Raw genomic sequence first — 20,769 nt, 5'->3', positions numbered from 1 at the left:
CTTCTCCTAACACTTCTTCCACTCTCCTCTCAATTTTTCTGTACAGAATTCTAGTTAAGATTTTTGATACATGACTAGTTAAGGTAATTGTTCTGTATTCTTCACATTTATTTGCTCCTGCTTTCTTTGGTATCATGACTATAACACTCTTTTTGAAGAATGATGGAACTTCCCATTTTTCGTAAATATTACACACCAGTTTGTGTAATCTACCTGTCGCTTCCTCACCTGCACTGCACAGTAATTCTGCAGGTATTCCGTTTATTCCAGGAGTCTTTCTGTCATTCAAATCTATTAATGCTTTCTTAAATTCAGAACTCTGTATTGTTTCTCCCCTTTCATCCTCTTTGACTTTCTCTTTTTCCTCTATAACACCATTTTCTAATTCATTTCCTCCATATAACTCTTCTATATTCTGCTCACCAATCGACCTTTCCTTTCATATTATAAACCGGTGTACCATCTTTGTTTAACATTAGATTTTAATTTATGTACCACATAATTTTCCTTAACTTTCCAGTATGCACTGTCAATTTTACCAATGATCATTTCTATTTCACTTCTGAACACTTTTCTTTAATCCACTCTTCTTTTGCTAGTTTGCACTTCCTGTTTATAGTATTTCTTAATTGTCAATAGTTCCTTTTACTACTTTCTTCATCACTAGCATTCTTTTATTTTCTATGTTCTTCCATCAGCTGCAATATATCCTCTGATTCCAAGGTTTTCTTCCAGTTATCTTTGTTCCATGTAAGTTCGCTTCTGCTGATATAAGAATTTCCTTTTTAACATTCTCCCATTCTTCTTCTACATTTTCCACCTTATCTTTTTTACTCAGACCTCTTGCGATGTCCCCCTCAAAAATCTTCTTTACCTCCTCTTCCTCAAGCTTCTCAAAATTTCACAGATTCATCCAACACATTTTCTTCAGGTTTTTAAACCCCAATCTACATTTCATTATCACTAAATCTTTGCTTAATCATGAAGTCAGTCCCCTGTTTTATTCCTTTTACCCAGTCCATATTCAACCACAATATTTCCTTCCTTACCTTTTTCAATGCTTACAATCCAATCTCCAACGATTATTAAATTTTCATCCACATTTATGTGTTTAATTGCTTCATCAATATCTTTGTATAAACACTCTACATCATTACGGGCACTTGTAGACATATAGACATTAACAATCGTTGGCTTAGGTTTTGATTTTATCCTTATTACAATGATTCTGTTGCTATGCATTTTGAAATACTCTACTCTCTTCCCTATCTTCTTGTTCATTACGAAACCTACTCCTGCCTGCCCTTTATTTGAAGATGTGTTAATTCTAAAATCACCTGACCAAAAGTAGTATTCCTCTTCCCACCAAACCTCACTAATTCCTACTACATCTACATTGAATCTATCCATTTCCCTCTTTAAATTTTCTAACCTACCAACCTTGAACCTGTACTTTAATATAGTACTATATTGTAATAAATTACTGTCTTTCAGGATAGAAGTTCTGTAACCATAAGTACATGTAAATCTGCTTATACTTAAAAATGCATTATAAATACTTTTACATTTTAAATTATATTAATATAAACCACCTACAATAGTTGTAAAATATTTGCAGTGAACATATTAAGGGAAGAATATGCTAGTACAGAATATTAAGGTAAAACATGTCTTACCTTACTTTTACCATGAAAGTACTTTCCCAGGATCCTGCATCCTCAGTCATGATGGAAATTTTTAATTAAACTGCACATTAAAATTATGAACATTTTGTATTAATTTATTTATAGAGTAATAATATGAATCTAAAAAAAGAATATTTTCAATAAAATAATAAATGTAATTCTTCTATACAGTGAGATAGCAATAGCACTTAGGCTTGCTCAACTTCTTACTTTTATATAGTTTCATTATTTATTGATTTGGGAGTGCCACATGGACTTTTATACCTTTCATCCCCAATAGAGTGTGACTCTTGATAGGTGCAGGATTTAAGAGTAGTGAGAATGCCTACCTTAGCAAACATGTGCTAAGCCAATAACCTTTAACCTCCCGCTTTATTTCATGTGCAAACTGAGATTTCGGTAAACGTTTGTTTATCTCTCTATTACTGAATTGTTTTTCATCCAAAAAATCTGAAAAAATTCAGGTATGTTAACAATGCGTTATTAATTTATATTGTTCAACAAAAATTAATTTTTGTTAATATTTTATTATGTGCGCGCGCACAAATATGGTATAAAAAAAATTACAATTATTTTTAATGGTTTTTGATTTTTTTTATCAGTGACCTTTGTTTTTTTAATATTTATATAAACTATAGACTTTTCTGGTAAATTTGACATAAAATTTACTTATATAAAATTTACAGTTTACATAAAAACTGATTATATAAATAAAAAAAAAGAACACTACATTTCAGAAAATTGTAACTAAAAAAAAAATTGAGATTTCGGTAAAGGTAAAGGAGTATATGTGCATACGTTTGTGTCACTGAACCAGTATAAAATCTAACTTTGATATATATATATATAAATGTTTTGCTTTTGATACATGTATAAAAATATTTTGAATAAAGAACAAGTATGGTTTAAAAAAAATATAGTTTAAAATTATTGCTTCCTTTCATAAAAGTCACGTTCACTTGTTATTCTGTTGAATTTATATTTGCATAGCAATTATATAAAAGATAACAAACCGCTAATGTATATAAGAATCAAATGATGTTAGTGAAAAAAAAGTACTGTGTGTTTGATCCCTTGTGAAATATCTACACTAAACACGGCTGTTATAGTTATTGCGTTTTCTCATAATTCAAGGCGTTGTGATTAAATCCATATAAAAATCTTTTTTCTATGTTAAATGGTTCATGAGAAATTTGAATTTGTAAAATTGATTACCAGTGGTTAATATAGTGACCTGTGGGAGACAAGGGGTTAATGGATAACCAGCCTAGCCTGTGGAGTTAACAAAACACCAGCTACAACTACAGTTTACCAGTAAATTTCTAAGAAAATTATTAAATGATAGCGAATTCAATGGATTGTGAGATACCAACCAAACAAATTATAATTTTTGGATGTAATTTCTGATATGATAAGACAGGTTCTGAATCTTATTAAGGACAAAAAATGACAGAAAACTGATTCGGTGTGCACAGTGAATGTTTAGATGCACTCTTTGTAATCTAAACACGTGTTTTATTTAATTTTTCATGTTTAATATTTTTCTACAAGTAATTAATATATTGGAAACATTAATAAAGCTCGAGGTTCTGCTGTGTACCAGCCTTTGGAGTTGACTGGTGGGTCATTCCATGTTAAATGTTTTGAAAATTGTCCCTAGTTGACCATCTCCAAATATTGTCAAACTTTTGGTGTAGAGGTTCCTCATGGTCTGAAATGCCGTTGTACCAAATTGTAGCTGTTTATCAGCTATGGCTGATTTTTTGTGGCCTCTTGAAAAAGGGGTACTTACAGTTAGTGAACAAATATAAAAATTTATCTTTGACTTACAATTTTGATGCCAATAATAAAGATACAGATTCAAATTTTGGTATTATTGGTTAACTGTGTTAACCAATAACATGTGTGAACATATCTGAATATGTTGGTTACAAGTTTCTTTTGGAACTTCATTTTGAGATACAACAGCTGAAATTCAGCCAAAAATTGTCGCAACATTTTGGAAGTCAAAGTCTGAGCTTATATATTTCCTTATCTAATTTTTTTAATCAGAATGAGACTGTAATTTGAAAAAAGGAATAATTATGTGTAGGTTCCTGCAGTTTCAGAGCAATTGGAATGTCAGGAGAAATCCATCATCAAATTTGGTCAAAATTTTGTACCATGGTTTTTGGCCCATCTTCGAAGGTTTATATCTCAGATATAACTTCTTAGATTTTGTTAATTTTATAATATTAAAAGGGCAGCTTTTAAACAACATAATCCATGCATTTTGTTTTTTGATCCATATATAAAAAAGCTTTTCAAAGAAATTAATCTTTTGGATGTGACAGATTTTTAATCTGTGGACATTTCTGGTTAATTAAAACAGCTGAGGGTGTAAAAACATTCAATGCTTCAGAATATTATTAGATTTTTAAGAATGTTCTAAAATTTACAATATCTTGAAAAGATTTGCAATGTTCCAGAAAATTTTGAATTATTTTAGAACTTTCTAGGCTGATGTGAAAAAACCCATTTTCTAAAATCTTCTAGAATATTCTGAAAAACTCCATTCTCCAAAACATTCTAGAAATTTATGGAAAATTCCATTTCTTTTAGAATTTTCTTTATTTTGAAGAAAATTTATATAACTTTTTGTGAATTAGCATAGTTAGTGAATAACTTCTATAATCAGTTGACATTTATTGTTTTCTCCAAAACAATAAAAAATAATTTGTGTTTTGAATTGTTTTAAAATGAGTGAAGTTCTTGGTTCCTGGCATTTTGGCAAGCCTGATGGCTGTGTTGCCACAAGTGTTTTAACATTTAATTATGGAAAAGCTTTTTTGTTGCCTGTGAAAGAACTATCAGCAATGAATAAAGAACTTTTACTGCGGCAATCTGGAATTAACTTTAATCAAGATGCTGACATATGTTATAAAGCTATCATAAATCTGTTTTGTTGATGAAGTTTGAATTCTTCCAGAAGGACTACTGTGATTTACATGATTTAAAAAGCTACCTGAAGCCAAATGTAAGAAGAGCACAAGATCCTATTGCTACTACAGCAGCAACTGCTGCTGGTTTGAGTGTTAGTAATGTAATACAAACATTAAAGAGTAAGCAGTGTCAAGGATGTAAAGATCTGGATATCTTGATTGAAGAGCTCAAAGCCAAACCTTTGATTTCAGCTAGTCCACAAGTTCAGATTTTGACATTGGCACCCAATAGCTGGAGTATTGAGAAACAGATGATGAATTCCAGGTTTCAATGCAAATGGTGAAGCTGGCCAGGAAGTTCAAATCTGAAGTTGGTATTTTGGCGACCGAGAAAAAAAAAGGAGTAAAAGATTGAAGGATGATATTAGATGAGTCCTCAAAGTTTTTGAAGATGATGAGTTTTTCCAAATTTGTCCAGGAAAGAAAGATTTTGGTCTCAGTTAGGATCAATGGTGAAAAAGTCCACATACAGAAATGTCTACTTCTGTGCAATTTAAAAGAAATGTAAATAGCTTACTGCACACATTATGGCCGTGAAGTTGGCTTCTCAAAATTTTGTGAACATAGGTCTAAGTGATGCGTATAGTAGCTGCTGTTGACACACATTCAATTTGTGTTTGTACAATTCTTCAAAATGTTAAGCTCATGTTAGCTGCAATATCTGTCAAAGATGACTACAAGGTATTGATTGAGAAAACTGTGTGCAGCTTAGAGTCTTGCATGCTACAACATTGTGAACAATGTCCTGGAAAAACTGGATTGGAGTCTTACTCATTAGATAATTTAAATATTATGACTTGGAGGAACTAAAAAAATATAAGCAGTGGATTCATACAGACAGAGACGCAATAGGCGACTATGGAAAATTTTATTGAAGAGCCATCCTTTAAGGTGTTTTGCCTGAAAGCCACCATTTTGTTTCAAAACATCAATGTTCACATTTAAAACAACTGAAAGAAAATTTAAATGATAATCATACCGTTATCCTGATGGATTTTGCTGAGAACTATTCATTTTTTGTGCAAGATGCTGTACAGAGATTCCATTGGGACAACAGCCAAGCTTCCATTCATGGTTTATTACAAAAAAACAAGCTTCAGAATCTTAGCATTTGCATGGTTAGTGATTGTCTGTGCCATGATATCATTGCTGTTGATATAGTTTTGACTGAACTGATCAAATACTTGAAGACAGTGATTGAAATAAAGCATTTAAACTATTTCAGTGACGGTTCAGCTGCTCAGTACAAGAATTTTAGTAATTTGTGTTATCATGAAGACTTTGGGATAACAGCTGAATGGAACTTCTTTGGTACTAGCCACAGAAAATCTTTGATGGAATTGGAGGTATTACAGAATGATAAAACAGCATGTGCCAGTCTTCAGTGACCTATAGAAAACCAGAAATTGATACCAAGAGACTTATTTGAATTTTGTAAAAAAAAATTTTATTCCAAGAGAAGTCGAGAGAATCCGACCTGAACAGGAAAGCCAGTTTAGTAGTGGTCACACAATTGCTGGAACAAGAGAGAACCACCAGTTTAAGCCAGTTAGCAAAGTTAAAATCCAAGTCAGCAGAATCTGAAATGATAATTCAGTATTTGAAGCTGATATTTATAAAACTGATAAACCTATTCAAGGCATATCACTTAGGTCAGCTTGCAACCAGGTCAATATGTAGCTTGCATGTATGACAGTACTTGGTGGATTGGAGATATATGTGATATATCTTTTGAAGTACATGATGCCCTCATTCGTTTTATGCACCCTCATGGTGCAGCTCGTTTGCATCATTGGCCCACTAGAAAGGACACTTGCTGGATTCCATAACAGCACATTTTTGCTACTCTTGAAGCACCAGCAACAACATCAGGATGACATATTCAGAATAGATCCAATCTATGATTGATAAACAATTTAAGCTAAGTGGAATTAAAAGTATTGTGACTTCTTGACTTCGTTTCTGACTTCTTCAGATATTTTTATTTTATTTTGAAGCTACTGTGTTCTGTAATATTGTAATACTTTATTGCACTCTGTTCATACTACTATGACTATATTTAAATTTTGTTTAATGAGTTTAGTATTTTTGCATATGTAATAAATATTTTAAAAAACTCCTTGCCATAACAAATAAAATAGTTGAAACTAGCTCCTCTGCATTCAATAGGAGGCTAGGTACAGTTAATGCAGTTAACAACTTTGTATTAACAGGCAGAATAACTGGTGATATTACTTATTAAAAAATTACTTTCTACTAGAGAGTATTCATTTAATCCATAAACATTGCAGAAAACTTGCTCCCTGTGTAAAAGATGCATTATCTTTCAACTGTTTATTCTGCCACTTATACACTAACAAAAAAGAAACTGCGTGGATTTTGTAGTTTAAAAATTTCTCTTTCTAACTATTATAAAACTAACAAAATCTAAGAAGGTATGCCTGAGATATAAGCTTACAAAGGTAGGTCAAAAATTGAGCTAAAAAACTTTTTACCAAATTTGATGATGAATGTCTCCTGACATAAGCCTCCAGTTGCTTTGAAACTTTAGGATATTGCACACAATTATGCCCTTTTCAGGTTACAAAGTCTCAATCTGATTAAAGTACTAGATAATGAATTATATAAGCTCAAACTTTGACTTACAAAATGTCGCAACAACTTTTTAGCTGAATTTCAGCTGCTGTATCTCAAAATCAGGTGCTAAAAGAAACTTGTAAATAACGTATCTGAATTCAGCATAAAATGTTGACTGAAAGTATTAAAATTCAAACTTATAGCTTTAATATTGCCTTCAAAATTATAAGTCAGAGTTAGAATTTTTTGCATGTATGCGTGAAGTACCCATAAATACCTTTTTTTTAAAGAGATTACAGAAAATGAGCAATAGCAGAAATAGAGCTACAATTTGGTAAAATGACATTTAAGACCACAGCGAATGTCCACGCAAAATTTTATGAAGTTTGGAGCTGGTTGACTGGGGACCCCTGGTCCACTTGACATGGAATGAGCCTGGTGTCTTATGATAGATTGCTTGCCTGCTGTATGAGTATGGCACCTTAAGTGTATAATATGTAAGGTAATAATGTAATGTGTCAATTTTCATAATTTGTGTTATAATTTAAGATTGTATTTTGTTAGGATAGCCATTTGTCCTTAATTTAGATGTATTGTATCTAACATGAATCTAGTTTCTATGGAGAAAAAATTCTTTCACAGAAATTACAGACTCATGGTGAAATATGCCACAAAACCTTTTCCTTCTTCGGTATAGTCTGTGTTTATTCCTGCAGTATTCGGAAAATACTGATCACATTGTTATAAATATTGGAATTATGTTTCAAGACAGTGACTAGAGGTTGAAGAAATGATTCTAGAAATAGCTACAAGTATATTCATGTAGGTATTATATTTGACTGAATGCTGAATTGTATTTGACTGAATATTTGAATGATTTCAAATAAGTTGTATTTTATATGCATAGTTGACTGCATATAATTCAAGAAGTTGTTAATACTAATGAACTGAAAGCATCTTTGCATAGTGTAAATTATGTTACTCATAGTAATTAAAGAATGATTGATAATAATGAAGAGCAACAAAATTTTCAGTCTTTACATTACAGTTAATACTGAAATTTAAAAGCTGAAGCAGTGTAATAGGTCCTCAGTTCAATGTTTTGTACGTGTGACTTTTTAATGGTAAATGAAATCCTGCTGATCAACTCCTGGAAATCAATCCTGCTGATGTAACTACATGGCAGGAATGATATCAGTGCCATACTCAGGAATGATATCACTGGATTGGCAATGGCAAGTTTAATAATTTCTCTATTGGGATAATCATGTTGATGTGAGAAATACATTTCATTACAGTTATTTATGAAAATTAAGTGAAGGATGAATAACCTCTGAATACAAGAATTATACTACATTATGAATGTAGTATCACATGTGCTACAATGGTTGTAAAGTATTTGCAGTAAATATGTATAATATTAAGGGAAGAAGCTGATGGATGATATGATAAAAAATGAAAAAAAAAGAATAGTAAAGAGAAGTTACTAGTGCTAAATGACATCATTATCACTTAGTTTCTTTGTGATAGTGTAAATGGCATTTGAAGACCAGAATTGAATGAAATAAAACTGATTTAATCTACAGATCATAATGTAGGATCAAACTTACGCTGTTACAGCAACTGCATAATTATTTGGTGAAATTTAAATTAGTCATGTTTATTTCTATTGAGTACAGATTTTTTGTCTGTTTCAGATAGTGAATCACTAATACTTGAGAAAGATAGCAGTTGTTCAGGTCAAAAAAAGGTAAAAGTTGTTATAAGTGACATTACATTTTTACTAATTTTTTCAAACTATTTGTGGCTATCATTTAGTAATTAGAATGTACAATTTACACTTTTAAGAATGTGCTATCATTTTGTACAGTGAGCAACATAAAACTGAACCTATAATGAAATCGCTACCCAACACTATTTATGAAAGACTCTCACACAACTAGTGTAACTAGTGGATGTATATATTACTGTTGATTGTTGCTGCTATTTGTTTGGTGGTTATTTGTCAGTACAGTATATGTTTTGTTTCAGTGCAGTTGTGTTTGCTTAAATGCCTTATTAAATCCAGGATAGGGGATAGCTATAATTGAGGCCTATATTCATTCAGGATTGTTTGAAGAATCATGTCAAGTATTCATAGAAAAATTTCCAAATGCCTGTATCCCAGCGAATAGTAGCATACACAGTTTAGTTAAAAGGTGGCGTACAACAGGTTTGGTTTCAAATGCAAAACGAAATAAGACAACTTTTCATTAGGGCTTCACAGGCCACTGCCGATATTGAAAGAATTACTGCCAGTATAAAAAAATCACTACACAAGTTATCCCAACAATCTGTTGTTAAATACAGATCTTTTCGTAAAATTCTTCATGAATTAAAATTTAAACCATACCCCATTACAATTGTGCAACAACTGAAGGAGACAAACAATGAGCTGTCAGCAGAGAACGGTGGCCTCCACGATCCCCAGAGTTGTCTACTTTTGATTTTTTTCTTTGATGCTACTAAAAGGAGAGAGTTGCGCATCTAATCCTCACAATATTGATGAACTGAATGTGAACATTCAACAAGAAATCAATGCTATTGACAATAACGTTATGGATCAGATGACTCAATATGAACAGTTGAGCACAAAAGTGCATTGCTGCTGAGGGTGGTCATTTTGAACATCTTTTGTAACAATAGGGTAAATAAATGCAACATTTAAATTAAGTTTTATGTTTTTCTTATTAATTTATTCAAATCATTTATAAAATTTCATTCCAACATAACCTATTGATTCTGCAGCAGGTATGTTACAGGTTCAGTTTTATGTTGCTTACCCTGTATAATCCATTTGAAAACATTAAATTTTTATGAAGTATATAAAATTTAGATTGTACTTTTTAATTTCTAAGGAAAGTAATTGTGATATAGTGAACTAATTTTTATTATTGAAATTCTAAATTAAAGTGAAGTTAAAATTTAATATTAAAAGCCTTAAATTATATTTTTAACGTTGAAATTCTGTTAACATTTGCAGTTTGAAGAATTATTTATATTAATATCTATATCTTATTACTTTACATGACATTGATGATTGCTTCAGTGACCTACAAGAATCTGTTTATTAAGTACCAAGATATTTTAACTAATTTCAATCTTCAGAATGTTATAATGTAATTTGTTTCTAGGTGTTGCAGAAGTATCAAGTTGGATAAGATGTAATTTATTGGCTTTTTGAGGATCAGAAAGCTGAAGTTTGAATTCAATATGCCAAGTTTAAAAGTTTTTTGATAAATTATAAACCTCTTATTGACTTGACACAAGACCATTCATTGCTAGATGATTAGTCAGTCCTTGACACAGATTACAGTTTCTACTTTCAGTATTGTCCCCTAATTCTATATTCCTTGTTAACTGAACCTGAATTCATTACTAATCACAACATTGAGTCTTCTAAGAATCTGGTTTCTTTGGGTTCCTTTTGTAGAAAAAATTCTTTCATAGAAATTAAAAAGTCATGGTGTAATATGCCACAAGAATAAAACCTTTTCCATCTTGAGTATAAGCTATATTTTGGCAGAATTTGGAAAATACTGATCACATTGTTATAAATATTTGAATGAATTTTGTATTTTGAGACAGTGACTAGATGTTGAATAAATTGATTCTAGAAAGAGGTAGAAATATTCATGCAGGTAATTATATTTGACTGAAGGCTGATTATATATTGTTTTATGTATATAGTTGCCTGCATTTAATTCAAGAAGTTGTTAATACTAATGACAGCATTCTCTCAAAATGAGTTGAGGGAATGTTGATTGGGCAAGTAAAGCATATCTGACATAACGAGTTCGATTCATTCTTCATTTCCAACAGAAACATAAATCAAATAAAAAATTTACTTATGTATTTATTTTCAAAGCAAAATGATTTACACCCAGTTATAGTTATTTTATTATAGGGATTTGAATCCAGAATTGTCCAGGTGAAAGGCAGAGACGCTACCATTCTGCCTTGGAGGTGAAGTAAAAATAAACAAGCTATGAGTTATTTACTTTAAAATAATAATAATAAAATAAAATGTGACGGAGAATTTTTAAATAAAATAATGATTTTAAAAAATCAATTGCAGAATTGAAAATAGCTTTCTCTCATCAGATTCTTGTTTTAAAAATTAGCTATCTCAAAGAATTTAATGAAGAAATTAATTCAGTGTTAGTAAGTAGTTTAGAAATTAATTAAAAATATAATCAGCAGTAAGTAATGGTAAATTATAATATAAATAATATTATAATTATAAATTATAATATAAAAGAATGATATATCATAAAAAAGAAAAATTAAACCTGTTTAATTTTAGTGATAAATATATATTTAAAGTAAAAAATGAAAACCAGTTATCCAAAAGAAAAATTAAAATTACACATATGTGATGGGCAATTTATCTCAGATTGAGACTTTCATAAGGTGTATGTTCAAGTATTGGCTTCTTAACAAACAGCTCTTGAGTGACACTAGCATGAATTACTTGTTTCAGCCATTTTCATTATTAATACAGACGTTAAGATTGACTGGGTATCACTCAATGCAAAAAAAAATGTATCTGTGCAAGTTGACGTTAGTGGAAAGCAAGACTACTTACTAAAATTTGTAAATAATTCTTTTGTTTATGTTACCGTGAATCTAATCTTAAGTTTTTTTTTTAATATAAATGTCAAAATACCTAATATAAAATAAACAGTTTTAGAAATCAAAAACTTCCATGAAAATTCTCCTAACAAATACAGTATTATTTGAAGTAGAAAAAGTGTATACAAATTCATTGTTCTAGACAAAATTTTGGAGAGAGTAAATATTCTATACCACTTGTACTACAACATGTATCATAAAAAATACTGATAAGAACTTAATGCTAATTAAGATTCTCATTTCTTAAAGAAAAATAACTATAAACTATAGAAACATACAAACTGAATTAGAATTCTAAATTTAGTAAGAATATGTAGTACTATCATTAAATACAGTAGGTCTTTTTTTTAGTAAATTGAAAAAAGCATCTGAATTTGAGCTATGTAATTTTACAAAACCCATTGATAAAAAAAGCTTACCTCTTCTTTTCTGTATTATTTTATTAAAAATGTTTAAATAATAAATATTTATATATTCATATCAGTTTGGTAGACTGCCTGATATTGTATCATTTTTTCTTTGGTCTAATTAAATTTTGAGTAGTTGTCTCTAGTCAGGTTCTTTGAGCATCAATACAATCCTTGTTTAATGCCAATAGTCTTTTTTTGTGTCACTTTAAATCAGTTAAATGTTATTTACATTAAATTTATGTGTAATTATTTTTCTATTATTAATCCAATCATCCATATAATTGGCCATATGGCGCATGTGCCAAATTCATATGACCAACAACTGTATAGTGTGCCTTCTCTTTCAATTGTTGCCACTCCAGTTTCTGCAGACATATTAGTCTGGCCATGACCTTTGTTTGGATAACATCTGTTTTTTTTTTTTTTGTTTTGTGGAAAAAATGATTACTGTTTTATTAGAGCAAAGAATTATCGTGAAATTTCATATGAAACTTGGAAAAACCGCTATTGAAACTTATCTTTTATTAAAAAATATATATGGCAATGAATGTTTATCATGTGCACAGATTTTTGAGTGGTTTAAGCGTTTCCAAGATGGCCAAGAAGACATTGAAGATGATGTTTGCCTGGATCACCCTTCCACATCAAAAACGGATAAAACTATTGAAAAAATTGGTAATCTGATCCAATGTGACCATCGGTTAACTATTCTTGTCTTTATTCAAGGTCCTTGCTCAACTCCGTGAAAAAATAAGAATAAAACGACCCAAATTGTGGAAGAACCAAGTCATGAATTGTTCTTCTACAATTAGGGTTCTTCATCAGGATAATGCACCGGCTCACACTGCTTTGTCTGTCAAGATGTTTCTAGCCAAGTATAACATCCCCCCCCAGTTGGCCTCTGTGGTGCAAGTGGTAGCATCTCAGCCTAACTAAATATGTATAAATTTAAAATAAAATATTTTACAGCATTGGTTTCATTATTTAATAGCCACACTTCATACAACTTTAATAAAATTTATAGAACATTTATTTTTCAGTGGCTTGAGAGTCCTTGCTTCCAGTTGAATTTTTCAGTTTCAGTTAATACTGAAACTTTTATTCATCCGTAATCTTAATATTCAAAGATCTAGCCTTTCCTTAAATTTTCTTAATTTATTATTTTTTTTATCTATGTTTAAGGATACAGACTTGTTTGTTTAAAAAAGTATTTTGTTTATTGTTGCTGTTGATTTCAGAATGACTGAAATTGATTTCATTTGTTTCTTATGTGGCATCTGTACTGCAGACAGGAATAATGATAAATGTAGTTTTTTGTTTAATTTTTTACAAATGGAACTTAAACATTTTCATATCATAAAGGGATTGAAAAATTTGTTTTTATCCACACAACCACATACACAAATATAAATAAATTAAAATATATATTAACTTAAGTACAGAACAGTAAATAAAGTAGGCGACACTTACCTTATTCTATCATATATACAAAAACGTTTTTGCGAATTTCTCACATCCTCAGTTGTAATCCATTTTTTTAAATTGTTGACTTCAAATTACATATTACACATTGCATTACATATATATACATACACATTATATTAAATTACATATATACATTTAAAAAAAAATTAAAAGTACGTAAAATTTTATTTCATTAATAACTCTTGATATTTTTTTTACTGTTATTGAATTATTATTTATTGTAAAAAGATTTTTACGATCAGAGGTTAATAATTATCAATAAATCAAAATATTTAAAAAAAGGTTCTGCTTTCCTCTTGTAAGATTCAAATATTTCATTAATTAAAATTTTATTTGGCTATAATTTTGCAAACAATAAAAATAAGTACCACTTATGGTGTATTGTTGAAAAGCTCTCTCAATGAGGGCTTATTACTGCAGTTAAAAAAAAGTCCAAAATCTAAATTTTTGGGGGTTTTGCTTGTTGATTGCAATCAAAAAGGGGAGGTTCACAAACAACAGTACTAAATTCAAAATTTCAACATCGTATGGATAGTTGTTTTTGAGTTATTCAAAGATACATACATACATACAGACATCACGCTGAAACTAATCAAAATGGATATTTCTGTTGAAATCTGAAATTTTTCACAATCACAATACTTCCTTTACTTCGTACAAGGCAGTAAAAATAATATATGTAACATACTGATAAAATACTAGATACATGAAATTCCAAATTACTTTTCCCCCTTTACCATAATTAATTACATACAAAGAATCAGAAATAAAGAAAAATCTATTGCTGTGTGTCAGAAAATTCCTTTGTAATTCTTAATCTTTCAGTTTGGTATTTACATTACAATACTATTTGAAATGATAACACACATCTAATAGTTTAGTGCAAATCTAATCACATTTCCTGGAGTAAACAAGAGGTTGATTTTAATTGAATAGTAATAGTCGTTAACTTTGTGTTTGAAAATCAGGCCACATGATAGCAAATGGTCATTACTCAGTGTGCAGGCAATCTGCAGACAGTTGGATTGAATATAAAGATCATTATGGATTGTGCCATGCACAAATTCTTTGTTCAGATAACATTTAAAAAAATAAAATTACACAATTTTATGTAGTTTTCTTTGTGTCCATCTTGAAGCAGTTTCTTTATTATTGTCGAATCCAGTCTTTTCTTAACTATTTTTCATCTTTTTTAATATTTTTATTTATTATTTTATCTTTCTATCTACATTGACCATTCTATCCTACCAGTGCCTAATTTATTTGTTACTACTTCCTTTTCCTTTTGTCATCTTAAATTTAAAAATAAGTACTTTTCATCAGGTTCTGTTCTATATAATAGTAAGTAGTTTATAATACAAACATAAAATATGAATATGTTGTAGTTCACATTTTGTAATATACAAATATTCATATTTATAATCTTTCATTTACTTTCAACAAATCATCAAAAGTACTTGAAATATCTACTACCAGTGATTGGATGAAACTTAATTACTACTTTTTATCACAAATCAAAGTAATAAACTCCTTTATTACTTTATCTCGTAATAATGAATCAGTATAAGATTAATCATTCAGTAATATTCTTGTAGTTTGTGACATGAATGTATTGGCATATTGCCACATTGATGGCATTGAATGTGGAAAATATTGCTGAACATTTACCTTAGATCAGTAGGTTTTTTGTGTATGAAAATTCTATTATTCAGGCTTTATCTTTTCAGGCTAAGAAAAAAACAAATAAAGAAAAAAAGAATAATGAACCAAATATTAAAGTAAAAAAAATGCGAGCAAGTAATGCTTGCAGTAAAGCTAATAAAAAGAAGCAAAATAAAAATGAACGTAAGAAAAATGAACCAAAAAAATGTGATGAGAAAGTAAATGATGATTTTGATCTCCAATTTAACAAAACAAGTAAGTGTTCAATAATCTTTCGCCTACTTGATTGTATTTTATCTATAACTTCAAACTCAAAATTGTATTTATTTTATCCATAAATTAACAAAAACATAGCTGTTTTTTTAAAATATTATACTATATTTAATATTGAAATGGAGCTATACATAGTACCTTGTTAATTGCAACAATTATTCTTTAAAATATTAAGTAATAGTAATAATAAAATTTTGAAGCCATATAGAATGAGTCTTTAAAGTGGAGAAATGTGGCTGAAGAATTACAATAACAGCCACACGTATTGACTTTCCATTTGGTAATTTCAACTGCTGGAGTTTTACCTAAACAGTTAGCATCAAGTTTGCTAAACACACCAGGCCAGTTATATTCATCAGTTAGAGAAACTAATTATTTTCAGTCCATGTCTGTTGTACATTTTTAATGCTGTTGATAATAATAAAGATATAACTTGTTGAATTTGATCATGCTGCACTAAATACTTTCAAAGGAAAACCATGAAAATGATAATAAAGTTTAGATTTATTTATATGTAAAGTTAACAGTAATTAGCTTTATGTTAAGCAAAAAATCTCTCCTGATCATGCTGGATACAGTCTTGTCCTCATACAAATACTCAGTCAAAACTAATTGCATAAGACTAATCTCCAAAGACCTTTCACTAAGACTTGATCCACTGGTGCATACCACTGACTAATCTGTCCTAAATATTGTGAGGAGTAGTATTAAAAGGTTTTTTAAAAAGGCTGAGGCTTTATCTCATTTTTTACTCCTGTACTGTTAAGTATACCATTTTACTAACTTTGAAACTGTGAAAAATAAAAATCCAAAGTAGCATGTCTTAAAAGACATGTTTCCTACACAGAAATGATAAACTAAATTTTTTTTTTAGCTGCATCAACATGAATGTTTTTGTTTGTACATCAAACATGAATATGTGCAGATGAGTACTCAATACAGCTTCAGCTTTTTCCCTAAATAAAACTGTCCAGTTAATAGTAGGAGCATTAATAAACACTTATTAGAGCTATTATTTATTAGTGATGAATAAAGTTTGTTTTCCTTGTTGGAAGATTTTTAATGTTTGATGTAACAGTTTTAGTTCATCATCTCTATTTACCATCAAAGGCAAACATTAGGATCTCTAAATCATCATTCTTCATTTAACCTAAAAAAAGGAATTATCTTTTACAGAGCCCAGACATAACATCCGTCAAAGAACTAAAATTAAAAATAAAAAAAAATAGTTGTACACCTTAGCCACATTTCAAATTTAATGAGTGTTGAATATTATCTATTGAGATAACAATGTGAAGGGAGTTACATCCCTACCCCGTGAGGAGAAGACACCCACCTTGTGACATTACCAGTTGTCACACCACCCCCTCTGTTACAAGCCCAGTGGGCCTTTACTGGAGGTCGTCTGTAGACTCTCTTAGTGAAATGTAACATCTCACAGTCATCAGCCAACCCTTGGTCGGGATGTCACCATTGTAAATGCCTTGGCAGACATTTGCATCAGTAAAATACAAATCAAATTTCGCCTCCACATAGGCCTCAAACGGACATCTTCAAAACATGATTCCCCCAAACTAACTGACCGGAACCGCAGAAGCACAAACCCTGCGCCTAGTCCAGATTTGACAGCATCATTTGTGACTGTGAATGCCTCAGAAAATGAAAGAGTTTAAAGTTAATTCAGTGCTACACTCATACCAATCAAAATTATGTCTTATGCAACATAGAAATTCAGACCTAAACCCAAATAAGTCGACCAGCTTAGGTCACCTAACAAGGTGAATGTTCACCGGGAACAAAAAGAAAAAGTATTTTAAGTTTTTATAACATCATACAGGGTAGAAATATAAACTAATTATTCGTTATTGTGTAGTAGGTGGGTTTTAATTTTAGTGAAATTTAAAATACTATATAAAGTAAATGAAATTACAAATTATACATCGCCCCCCCCTAACCCACATCAACGCCCCCCATTTTTTCTGGGCCCCTTAACGCCCCCCTCTAGGTTTCAAACGCCCCCAAGGGGGCATTATCGCCCACTTTGAGAAAGACTGATATAGCATAATAGCTTCACTGTGACACCTTTGTAAGGGATATGCATGGTATGGTAATTCAACTCCCAATCGGGGATGAATGACTCTCCATAAAAAGCATCAGTGCCCTTTTTTGCTACATACTGTAGATGTTTCATGAACTGAAAATTCTCATCAAGGATAATAGCCAGGTATTTTTGAGTCGTAATGTACCAAATGAGGAGACCATCCACCCGAACCACACAGAAGTGAAGTTTTCTGCCAGGACATCTAATGACAGGCCGTCAAGGTCTCAAGAAAAAATCTCCAGTCTGGACTTCAACAAAGAGAAGAATTTTGGCCGTTCCGCTCTCCTATGCAGTAACCCCCCCCCCCCCACCAGTAAACAGGAAGAATGGCCATCGCATAGCTCATCCACTATTTCAAAAATTATCAACCAATGATCAATAGAACAGTTGTCGACCACAGACCAGTCAAGAACCCTGTCAGGGATGTCTCTACCAATGGTGATGTCAATATTTGTACCTGAAAAGGCTCTTCGTAACCATACCGATGTAAGTGACCAGCTGGTCTGCAACATTAAAGATCTCAAAATTGTGCTGCGCAATGAAACTGTCAATTAAGCCACCGCTACGATCAGTGATCCCACTGTGCCAGAAAAGCGACTTCGGATTAACATCGGCACCAATAAGGATTGGACCATTACCCACAATACGAAGGATTCTATTCCATCTCGGCAATTAGTGATTCTACCTCATAATTTTCAAACCCTTGAACTTAACAAATTTATTTACAAAATCTGTTAAATCTTCAGCAGTAGGTGAAGGAAGAAGACCATCTGCAAACAAGTGCAATTTTTGTTTTTAACCAGCTTTAAATATTCCTTTTACCCAGGTAACACCTTTTTAATTAATTGTTAGGTTTTAAAGATTTAAGAATTTATTTTTTCTAACTACTACATCATCAACAATAATATAAGATAGTATTATTATTCTTGTTTGATCAGCCAACTTAGAAACACTAGAAAGTATTTCAGTGTCTCCTTTTTTTGTGATTTTCTTATTTCTAGTATATCTTCTAGTTACTTTACATGTCTGGTTATATGTTTTTTCATTCAGTATATGCCACTATTTAATAACTAAAGAGTAGATTTATTGTCATAATTTCATTTTTACTATATTGGCATTGACCATTCCCATAACTACTAACTTCATTGATTAACATTTTTAAAATCAGTAGCTGATTTTATGATCAGAAGCTGAGTCATGTAGTATTACATAATCATGGCAGTCATTGTAGATAACTTATTTATAAAAACATTTGAAATTATTATCAAAGTGTTTAAATTAAATTAAAAATTCCATCTGTGTTAAAATGAATGAATGAATGAGTGTCAATCTTTTCAGCAGCCTTGTTAGATAATGAAAAAACCTTTTTAACAATCAGTGGGTTGATCTGTATAATAAAATAAAAAGAATATAAAAAAAGTATAATAAAAAGGAAGGATAAAGGAGCACCCCCAGTGGCCAGGTAGTACGTGTCCTCTTGACTTTCTAAAAAAATAAGTGTTAATCCTTTTATCTTGTCTGGATTTAAAAACCTATCCTAAATGATGACCTCCAAACATTAAAAGGTGGAGGAGGATATTGTTTATTATCAAGACATAAAACAGATGTTGTGGTTACTGAATTCAGATGAACTCTCAAAAGATTTAAGATGTTCAGAATGTCTTCTTCAGTCCTTAGCTGTGACTGGATTTATCTAGAACCAACATCAAATGCTAAAGGGTGTAACAGACCAATCTTAAGTCTGTTGCCCACCCTATTTATTGATTGAATTTAGTGGAATCTTTAACGAGTGTAAAAGCTTCACAAAATCTACACCTCTTAAAATATAGATTTCTTTGTTTACACAAGTTGCTAATATTGTGAATTTACCAAGATGATAACTTTTATCACCTCAAAACTTTCCAGCAGGAAAAAACAATTTGCTTCCTATGAATATATAATACTTCATTGTAATTTTTTTACATCAGCTTTTTCATTTTAAAAATATATTCTGTTTCAGATGAATTTTTTAAGACATTTGATAATGATTGTGCTGATGATGGGTTGTCATTAAAATCATTTAAAGAGGTAAGGTTTCTTCTATATACAGTAAATTAATACTTTTCTAAAAATTCTGTCTGTAAATATAGATAAAATAATTTTTGCTGTGAAAAAGTAAAAAAAAAAAGATAGCTTTAGGGTTGTTCAGAAATTTCTTGGCCTGACACAGACATTTTGCAGATAACACCAAGTAACTATGATATTTGTCAACGCATGTTTGTGGTGTTTGAGTAAAGAAAGTAAGTTTGACGTTTTCTGAAAAAATGGATAAAATTGGGTTTAAGCTATTAAAAAAATTGATTTAAAAAATTTAACCTTTCTGAATATACAAAGAGTTAAATTTAACTTTAAAGGATTCTTCCCCTTCGATTTCAATTGTAAAAAAATGGGTTGCTAAATTTAAAGATGATTGTACATCCATTCAAGTTGATGAATGCTTGGAACATCCAAAAATAATTATGACTCCATCAATTATATATAGTTGATGGAGTCATTAAATATCAAATATATATTAATAATTATCAATTCATCACAGGAATACCCACAATGCTGTATTATATGAACACCAACTGAAAGTACACAAGCTAGCTGACATTGCAAAAAACCTTGAACAATTTGATAGAGTTTGTCCATTACATACTACACATTATTTTGGGTATGAAAAAGTTTTCTACTCAATGAATGACACTTTTGTTAAGTCAACCAAAAGTACATTTCATTGAACACTTCTTGGGATGTTTAGTAGTTTTTGATGTTCTGTAACAGTAAAAGAAACATAGATTCACACATGCCAAAGACCAAACAGTGGGTGGAAAGGGTGAAAGTATATTAAAGGAAATTAAAACAGTTCCGTCTACAGGAAAGGTCATGGCTACAGTTTT

At 30.6% G+C, this 20,769-nt stretch overlaps 1 protein-coding gene across 5 annotated transcripts in view; it reads left to right on the top strand.

The window, feature by feature from the left end:
• Nucleotides 1-20,769, top strand: part of LOC142325386 (uncharacterized) — a 78,151-nt gene that overhangs the window by 50,993 nt on the left and 6,389 nt on the right. For all 5 annotated transcript variants that reach the window (XM_075367104.1, XM_075367102.1, XM_075367100.1 and 2 more), the window contains exons 12-14: nt 8,941-8,993; nt 15,540-15,729; nt 19,848-19,915. In XM_075367104.1, coding sequence (XP_075223219.1) covers nt 8,941-8,993; nt 15,540-15,729; nt 19,848-19,915 — 311 coding nt within the window. The remainder of the gene's footprint in view (nt 1-8,940; nt 8,994-15,539; nt 15,730-19,847; nt 19,916-20,769) is intronic.

This window comes from Lycorma delicatula, chromosome 5, assembly GCF_047948215.1.
Source record: "Lycorma delicatula isolate Av1 chromosome 5, ASM4794821v1, whole genome shotgun sequence".
Lineage (NCBI taxonomy): Eukaryota > Metazoa > Arthropoda > Insecta > Hemiptera > Fulgoridae > Lycorma > Lycorma delicatula.
The sequence above is the reverse complement of the archived record's forward strand: the minus strand, read 5'-3'. Positions and strand labels throughout refer to the sequence as shown.